General features: G+C 40.6%; 1 protein-coding gene across 6 annotated transcripts in view; it reads right to left on the minus strand.

Moving 5' to 3' along the window:
- Positions 1 to 1,852, minus strand: part of LOC118216822 (histone acetyltransferase KAT7) — a 12,650-nt gene extending 10,798 nt beyond the window's left edge. For 3 of the 6 annotated variants that reach the window (XM_035398348.1, XM_035398352.1, XM_035398347.1), the window contains exons 1-2: positions 804 to 1,127; positions 384 to 531 (exon numbers count right to left, since the gene is read on the minus strand). In XM_035398348.1, the coding sequence (XP_035254239.1) occupies positions 384 to 531; positions 804 to 830 (175 nt within the window). In that variant the 5' untranslated portion in view covers positions 831 to 1,127. The other 3 variants (XM_035398351.1, XM_035398349.1, XM_035398350.1) reach the window with 2 other exon arrangements.
- Positions 1,853 to 9,847: the final 7,995 nt, after the last annotated feature.

Genomic DNA, 9,847 nt, shown 5'->3' on the forward strand with positions numbered 1-9,847 from the left:
TGTTTCAGTTACTTTTGAGCTTTATTAACTAAAACGTGAGCCGGTTTAATCAGCTAGTTGTCAAAGTCATACTATTTGGCACGGGTGATTGTATGCACTGTACGTTTGATCTACATGCAGTAACCGAATCTTGCATCTTTTCCCTTCAAAGATGGTATTTCTCTATATAATTAAGCCGTATTAAAACAATTCTACGCTTGCGGGTCAGACACTCTTCACGGTAAATTATATTTTAGCATAGCGCCGATATTGCTTCCATCGAAAGAGTTGCGAAGGAAAAAGCGATAGATTTACTCCGGAGCCACAGCTGCCCAGAATGTAAACAAGTAAGGCATTCTTCGTGGTCGGGAAAATATTTTTATGACGTTACTGCTTTGCCTTACCTTGCGAGCTTTGGCTAAGCCGCACCGAGGCGCGAGTGAGTCGCTTGTTGCTCCGATGGTTAGCGTCGCTCTCAGAGCTGTCCGTGTGCTCGAGATCGGCGGAAAAGTCCGAATCTTCCGTCCCGTCTGAGCTGCTCCCTGCATTCCTCTGACGGAGAAATAAACAAACGTAACAAATAAATATGTGCAGTTTACATATCTCTGAACTGGCTAGACAGTCTGCTACCATACCATCTTAGCTATATAGCTCCATGCTAACATTACCTTAACAGGTACCACAATTGCTATGGCAAACAAACGACAAGCTAACTAGCTAATTGTAGAAAAGAAAACAAACACGTGTTCCCACACGTTTCTAATTGTTTTAACTTTCTGAGGCTAGCTAACTCAATTGACATATTCCTAAAGCGCAAATCTAACCTGATCTGGCATTCTAGGTAACCGCATTTTCTTACTTTTCAGCTCACTGTTGCAACACAATGAGAGTATGCATGATATTAGGTAACTCGGACATTATTCTGCCCTCACAATGCACGCTAGCGGACTAGCTAGCAAGGTACTATATGCAAAATCACTTGATGGGCAGCTAACTAGTGTTAGCTAATGTTAAATGTATTTTTTCGGCTTTAAAGCTTCCCGCATAATTGCCAAGTGTATGATGTTAAATCGCACGCGCAATACAATGCAAATAAATTGACTACTTTAAAAAGCTAGCTACATATGGCTAACTAGCTCTCTACCCGAACATACACTCATCATTTACAATACCCTGCACGCTCACGGAAGAGAAGCCAATTGTGGCGCTCCAACAGCCGAAACCAATCATAAGGTTCGAAGGGCGACCTAACCCTGAACGGACATTTGGTTTTACCAATTAGAATGGACCTCCAGCATGGTACAACCAATCGCGGCATCGCCAAATAAGAGTTCATTTCCAAGGCCTCAGCGTACAGCCTGCAAGTCTAGTACATCTTTCAGCCGGGTAACAGCGCTTCGTAACCAGCTGCCGCAGTGAAGGCACCATCAGTCGATGGGCGTGTTTCCTCGGCGCGTTTCGAATGAAAAAATTACTGAGAAAAATGCTTATTTAGTTGAAATTACCTCGAACTACCGATTGGCTGTGGAAAAAACAATTACACTCAACATTGATAACTGTTTATTGTTTTTAAATCATAACGAAGATGCCGTGCAAGAGAAGCAGCCGGTTAGTACAATTTGAGTCTCAAATATTATTGGCGTATTATTTCAGTACAGCTTGCAAGATAGTTACTTCGACACTCAGGTCTTACCTTTCTCCGTGGCATATTTTCTTTGGAAAATGATGGAATGGCTAGGAGAATGAAATATTTCAATATTCAGCTCGCGAAATATAAGTGCTTAGACAATGCGCAATTGTTGGAAAAATCATATGTACACAGTGACAAGCTGCGACTCGCGCCAGTCTGGCTGTTTTCGGTTTGATGTCCGCACTTCCGGTAAATGGAAGAAAGGGGGCAGTGTTTCTCTTTTATGATAGTAATGCGTACCCCTTTTCGTAATTTCAGCATCTTTAATTTACAGATAACGCAATGTATTTCCCAGAAAACACCACGATAAATAAAAGATAAAATAGGTAGACAGGTACAACTAGATACAGAAGGGACACGTTCATTAAAATGATGTTTTTCATATTACTTCCAGTTAGTTTTGGAACCCATGCAGCAGAGGTGTACAAATTTCCATGATGGAAAAACCGGTAACTAATTTGGGAAATGTTTTATTACTGACGACGCAACAAGATTAATAACCCGCTAAGTGCAGCCAGAAAAAGGGGCTGTGCAACTATGTGCATCAATACCTAGTACAACCACCCACCTCCAGGTAGAAAAGTAAATCTTATTTTCTCACTGTCCAGCCGCATACTCCGTCTTTGGGAAAAGCCTGTAGGAGTTGAGGACAGGCCTGTGGTAAATTGCCGCCTGACTCACACGTCACTAAGACAACCCTGATCAGATGGAAAACAACTATTATGACGCGCGAAATTCAGGTGGAGGGCAGGTAGTGAAGAATCTATATACTGAGAAAATGGCAACTCTGGACATTGATTTTCTTTCTAAACTTTGCTTTTGATGCATGGAATAAAGCATAAAGCAAAAATATTCAACAAGAAATATTAATAAAAGCTATTACTGCTTTCTGAAATAACCAGTGGAAGATGGATAATGAATTCATTTTAATTATTGCTGATTAAAATACACTGAGTTCAAACTTTGTGTTTGCAGGTTTTATTTATGTGAAGTATATTGTATAATATGTTGAATAAATATGGGAGAAAAATATCGATATTTAAACAAGGGCTGGCAATATGGATAAAATTCCCCCCCTGGATGTATCACGCCCCGTTGCGGAAGGTCGTGACTTGGGTTTGGAGCACACTACTGGGGGAGAAAGTTCCTGCTTCGCATGATTTTGAAAGAGCGCAGGAACTTCAACCCCACACTTTATTTCCTGTTGTTCAAGGCTCAGGGGTCCTTGGGGTTTGCGCACTACCATGCTATCTGCAGGCTGAAGGTTCATTTCCTGCGGAAAAAAAATAAAAATGTTGAGATTTGCCCCCGTTTGTCCTGACCAGAGGTCATGTTTTTATCATTTTGTGGGTTCACAGCACAGTACTTGGAACACGTTTTACTCCAGCTGGTTTTCATGGGAAAACAATTTGAAAAATATTAACACTGGGCGTTAAGGTGTTCGAATGAGGAGGAAAATCCTCTGTGTCTTGTAATAGAGAGCCAGTCAGGAAAACACTTGATCCAATTATAAGGGTATTTATTTCTACAGAGAGAGTATGCCGGTTGACATGAGTCAACACCATACTAAAAAAGCATTATTTACAGCAATCCTTTGTGCCCTGCCAAAGAGGCTGTACAACTATGTGCATCAGTATCAAGTACAACCACCCACCTCCTGGTAGAAAAGTAAATCTTATTTTCCCACTGTCCAGCCGCATACTCTATCTTTGCGTAAGGCCTGTAGGAGCTGAGAACAGGCCTGCGGTATATTGCCACGACACGGTTACTAAGCCAACCCTGATCAGATGGAAAACAACAAGCAATGATGAATAGGGAAGAATAAAACGTTCTGTATAACCTGTAAAATAAAATGGATGGGTAGACACTGATCCTTTGAAGTTCCACTCCTGTTTACTGAAGAAACACGGAGGGACATTTGTGTTTATTTCTGACTAAATATCTTTGGATTCAGAATTCCAGTTTTCCCATGCTTGGCTCTTTGATGGCAGCTATATAAATTTGGTCACATTTATTTAAGACCACAAGCACTCAAAGGTGAAGAGGGGGATTTGGATGAAAAGGGTTGCTGTATTCTTTTACAAAGCTCAAAGCCTGGACAAAAACAATAAGTGTCACTGTCATAATGTTTTATGTGTCATTCACTAGATGGCATCTACTGCCTGTTATATACCTCAGTGTTCTTTTATCTTTACTTTTTTTCATGTTGGCATTTTAAATATTGTATGTAGTGTGTGTTCATCTGCCATGGGCCTACAGATGCAAATGACAAGTTCAGTTGTGCATTGATGCAACGTTGTGCTTTGTCCCTTTAAAACTTATAATGAAATAAAAGCACCTTTGAGTTAACTCAGGAAAACTCAAGTAAGACTGTTATTCCATGCCTGGAATTAGCAACAGCGGAAGGTGGTGATACTGGGTGGCAAGCAGTACTCTCGCAGAACAGATTCATGCCAGGGCACCGAATGTGTCAGTAAAATACAGGGTAATTTAGTATTTGAAAGACCATTTTCTGTTCTTGTTGTGCGCGATGAGGGTATAAAAACAATCAGGGCTGTAAATAATGAGTAACCAAACCGTGCATCTTAAGCCGCGTTTCCACCAAAATTACCCGGAACTTTCAGTCCCAGGAACTACTTTACCAGGAACTAAAAGGTTCCTTCAGCCAATGGTTGTCTGCGTTTCCACCGGGGTCTAAAGTACCGCGAAGATTAGGCAAATTAGCCCACTGACGTTGTCGTCGGTCCATCTGTCATATGATTTCTTCTGTAACCCCATACTACCACCGAAGTAGCCTACATTATTTTCTAATAACCGGGACAGCCCGGAGGGGGTTATTCCACTTATATACAACGGGTTACCAACAATGACTATATATGGTTACTTTTGTATTTATTGATTTTCATATATCCTCTCAAACACATTCATTAACAGCAGAAAACATGCACACGTTGTAAACAATTTGCTGTTTTATTACTTTCTCGTCGTCAATTCCATATAGGCTAATCGCAAAATGACTAGAATGAATAGAACGAAAACTCGGACTTGCGTGAAAATGTAAATTAGTAGTGGTACAGCCACCGTTTGCTTTCCTTCGAAGTTACTGCTAGCCGAGCAGCGAAGTGTGCCCTCCAGATGCGAACCATGCACCATAAATGAGTCCATAGTCTTCCTGGTCTTTTCGTGGAATTGAAAAATGGCAGTAAAATTGAGTAAAATGACGGCAGTCTGAAAAAGCTAAAGGGACGATTACTAGAATTAACCTGTTATTTTACCCGGATAAAAAGTGCGGAAGGTGATTTCCAGTTTGCTTGTACTGTATCACCAATGTTAATTATGCAGAACTACCGCATACCTCACATAACTGTATCAAACGTTTTGAGTCAATTACAACGGGCTAACAAAGAAAATCCGGAAGAAAATATTCAGCAACCGAATTAATCCGTTTGAATGTTTTGGTAGCCTACGTAATATGCTGTCCCAGCACGAATGCTTAGCATTTTATAAAACGAATACTAAAGCAAGAAAAGAACAGAAGAGCACACGTTATAATTCCAAGACGTTGACAGGCTATAACCAAAAGTAGGCTACTGCGCCGCATAACATACAAGTTTGATTTGAAGTTATTATGAAAATAAATTGGTTTGCCGCTGCATATTTTCAAACATGGCGGGTAATGGCGGAAAATAAATACAACACAAATGCTACGAGTACTCGACCAATCAGAAATGTTCAGCGCTGCAAGCTCCACCCAAAAGGTTCCTGTACTTTCGGAAAGTACTACCCCACGAGCAGGAACGTTTTGGGGGGTAAAACAAAGCCCCCAGAACTAAATTTAGACCCTAGTTCCTGCGGTGGAAACGCACTGAGTTCCTCAAAAGGTTCCTAGTTCCGGGGTATAGTTCCTGCGGTGGAAACGCGGCTTTAAACATATTTTTACCCATCCATGTGATACTTTAGTCCCATCAGTTCCCCTCACATACTCTGCATCTTTTTGCAGTGAAATTCTAGGAATGAGAGAGGAGGAGCAGGGAGGACTTGTGTTCTTATTTGGAAAGGAAAAGGGAGAAAATTATTATTTGAAGCCAGAAATGACAACTGGAATTTTGATAAACATCCAAAGCAGTTGGGTAGTGTTGGGAAGAAAAGAGTGGTTCTGAGTTTGTGTATCATTTCCACTGGGCAACAACGTGGTATAACAGCTCAGGAATTGGGCTTGAAACCAGGGGCTTGTATGATTCCCAGGTGGGGTGCTGTCATTGCACCATTGAGCAAAGTACAAGATCTGTGCTTCTTCAGAAAATCTGTGGTAGAAATGGACTTTATGTGTAAGCTGAGCTAGATATGAGCATCTAAATGCATGTATGGAAATGTGTAAATGTTAATGTATGTATATTAGGATCTTTGCTTTTGAAATATCTCTTCTTGTTTCCTTTGGTGATCCATTGCTTCCTGTCCTTTCTCAAGTCCAGAGGGATCTCCGCAGATGTCTCCAGACCTCCAAGGACATCTTGGATGTGCGCTGCAGCTGTACACAGATGAAAAAACGCGCACGTCTAGTTGTACAATCACATCTGACTGGATTAAATACGTGAGGCCCGGAGTGACTGATTGCTGAGCCGATGGGAGTTCACCAGGGCCACTGCTATTCTCATCAGCTTTACAGGAACGGGCGGGGAGACAGCAAAATCACTGTACAACATGCATCTTCCTTAAGATAGTGTCCCAAAGCCAAAGAATAAAAAAATAAAGAAGGATAAAAGGGCAATGAAACTTTGCCTGTATTTCACTATGAATTATTTAAAGGAGCTAACTTGTTCTACTAAACCCTGGGACCTGTAGCGTGCAGTACATGTTTCTGTTTCATTATACAAGCTTCATTATCACCATTTATCAACAATTTACTACGTAGGCAGGCTAATACTTGAAAGCATTCAATGCCCAGCCATCTCAGCCTAGTAGTCTTTCTTAAGTATTACGCCTGTGCATTCAAAGATGACAGTCTTCTGGAATCTTCTCCCTTATTTTCCAACTTAATATAAACTGCAAGGGCATTTAAGATAAACCACCTGTAACCTGGTGTTTTGGCATTCTGTGGATGGGAAATGTACGTGCACTAGACCATAGCTTTGCTGAGTTATAATAATTACAATATGGATGTTTACCTGAAGGAATTTTAGTTAATAAGCATTTTCACTAAATTGTGCACTTGTGGTGAATTGCAATTCACTTGAATGTTGGCCTACTTCTCAAGTCAACTTTTGAAAGAAAGAGAGATGTTGGCTTTTACTGTTATTAAGAAATCGAACCCTTCCGTGATTACATTTACCCTGTGTAGGATCAGAAGTCCTTCTGCACGAATAAATGTATTTTTCTTTTTTATTTAATTTCCTAGTTCAGAGACTTGGCAGTTTTATTCTGCATCTGTGTTTTGTAGTGTAACATACAGACTGTTTCCTGTATGGAATTCTCATGGCCTTAGTGTTTTCGGGGCATGCATGTTGATATAATCTGTCAGTGATTACATTTCCTGTGGAAAAGCAGCAAACTGCAGATTTCAGCCAAGTTAGGAAATGCCCGAGCAAGGGAGATTGTACACTTACTAAACTTGCATTATCCTTTCCATTTTCAGCAGTCAGAGCAACATGTCACACCAACTGACTTCTATTTAATTATATATGAAAAACAGAATAAGCCAAAGGGAGCATCTTCAGTTTCTCAATGATAAGCTTTTTTGTCATGACACATAGTATAGAACTATTGGTGAACAGGGAGGATTCAAACAAAAAAATTCTGGCACAGTGAGATAACTGTGGTTAAATTAATGGATGAGTGTTTCAGCAAAGGGGTGTGGGAGGCAGGAATGAAGCCTGGCAATGTTATACAGATGGGAAAATTAAGTCTTCACAATATTACTGGTATGATGGTCAAAGGGTGAGAGGGTGGGATCCAGGATGAGTCCAAGGTTACGAACAAAGGGTGTGGGGAAGACAACTGTGTCATCAAGGGTAAGAGATATTTTGACTTGTTTAGTGCAGATTCTGAACCAATGAGGATGACTTCTGTTTGTCGCTGTTGACTTTGAAGAAGTTGTGTCGCATCCAGGTTTTAATTGTAGAGAGGCTTCAGTGCCGGCAATGATGGGTTGACAGAGGAATGACAGAGAGATCTAATGCTGATTTAGATTTGGGTATCGTCGGTGTAATAGTGAAAATCCAGGTGAATGATCTGTTCAAGCGGTGCAAGATGATGAAGAGGAGGGGACCGAGACCAGTACCTTGAGGAACACCCTGTGTGGTGATGGCATTGTCAAAGTTATGACCTGAGAGAGGGATGAAATGTTTCCTGTGAGAAAGTCATGATTTGAACCAGTCCAGTGTGGCTCCCTCAACATCAAGATGCACCGGGCAACTTCCCCAGCATAATTCCTATATTGACCCAGAAGGTCTTGCAGGATCTAATTTTTCCATGGTTATACTTGTGTTGACATAATTTAAGATCCGTCTATGATGTCTCTTCCCTTCTCATCACAATGTTGGCAAAGAGGCTTCTCTTGTCTTTACAAACCTTGAGGCCTAATGTTTTCCACATTTTCCATGCATGAGAATAGGAATGTGTGCCGCTGTGTTCCTGATCAAATTAGTAAGAAAAAGTATTTTTGTCTGCAAAACACCACCAAGGCCGTTTGCTGAAACACATTTACTATCAATATTAATAATAATATCAATATATAAAGCACTGTAAAAGGATGAAGCTTCATTCAAATCCAGGATACATACTGTATTTATATAGAAATATACTGATGATTAATCATTAACAATAAGGGATAGGATTTCCATTCCTTCAAATGTTTATATAATACAGATCTATTTTGTGTTTTTATACTTTTTTTTTTTAACATTTGACAAAAATAAGCTAAATCTAAAGCTCATCATTAGAGGTTTTTATGCTGAATGCATTTCTGAAACCATGTTTTCACCTTGATGGGTATGGAGGTTTTTTCTGTGTGTGTATTGATCAATGATTTAGTATAGCAGGTGCAGCCTGTTCCTTGGGGCCTAGGTTGTAAATTGTGCGGCTGGAGGTCCAGGGGGATTGGTCTCTGCCCTCACTGAGTGCATACCAAGAGGCGCCACAAGGTATCGGACAAAACTAACAGCATGTGATGTTGAACAAAACATATGTCATTCTTTAACAAAGATAGGCCCACACAGATAAGATGGACATGTGCATCAAATTAAGGCCTGCAAGGGTATTTCAGGCTGGAGGACCAGTGTGTTGAAGGTTCCTGTACCGTGAACTTGTGTTGTATTTCAGTGATTTTCTCACTCGCCAACATAACATACAATGAACTGTTACTTTTCTCTAGTAAAGTGTCTGTTGCGTTGGTGGATTCCTGCATTGTTTTAACTTTGATTCCACAGAGAGAAGCCGGGTCCTAACAACCTGAAATAAAAGCCTCAAATGGTCATTGTGATCAAAACAGAAACATGGTCAGCAATACGTGGCGCCAAAACTCACTGACAAGGTAGCACTTAGGATTTCAGCTCCGTGCCAAATGGCAAAGACATGTCCACGTTCTTTCCCTCTGACAAAAAACACACACTCTGTGATGGGGTCATTTCATGGTTTCACAGCGGACATGAGAAGGTTTTTGTGGGCTTAAATGACGCAAGGATTCATGCCAGATATTTTTGGGAGGACTTCAGTACCATCGATGAAAAACAGATTAATCATATGAGGAGACGTTTTTGTCCTGAAGTTGGTTGGATTGTGAGACAGCCATCTGGCTTGACTAAGGATATCTGGGTTCTTTTAAATACTTTCGGTATTTATTGGCATTTTAGCATGCATTTCTATATATTGAAATCATGAAGCAGGCACAATTGTCCTGGATAACTACCATATACAGCATAGTGTATACTATGGCCTGTTTATACAGCTGGGTTTTCTGTAGTAACAAAATGTACTGTACTTGAGCAAAGCTCCCACAATAAAGACACAGAGTCTCTAAATCATATCCCAGACAAAAATCCAGAAAGTTCTTTCTGTTTCTATTTGATACAATTTCATTATATTAAAAAAAAACGCCCTTCCATAGATTGGCAACCTGTCTAGGGTGTATTCCTGCCCCTCGCCCAATGCACGCTGGGATAGGCTCCAGCACCCCCCGTGACC

This window comes from Anguilla anguilla, chromosome 17 (assembly GCF_013347855.1).
Source record: "Anguilla anguilla isolate fAngAng1 chromosome 17, fAngAng1.pri, whole genome shotgun sequence".
NCBI lineage: Eukaryota > Metazoa > Chordata > Actinopteri > Anguilliformes > Anguillidae > Anguilla > Anguilla anguilla.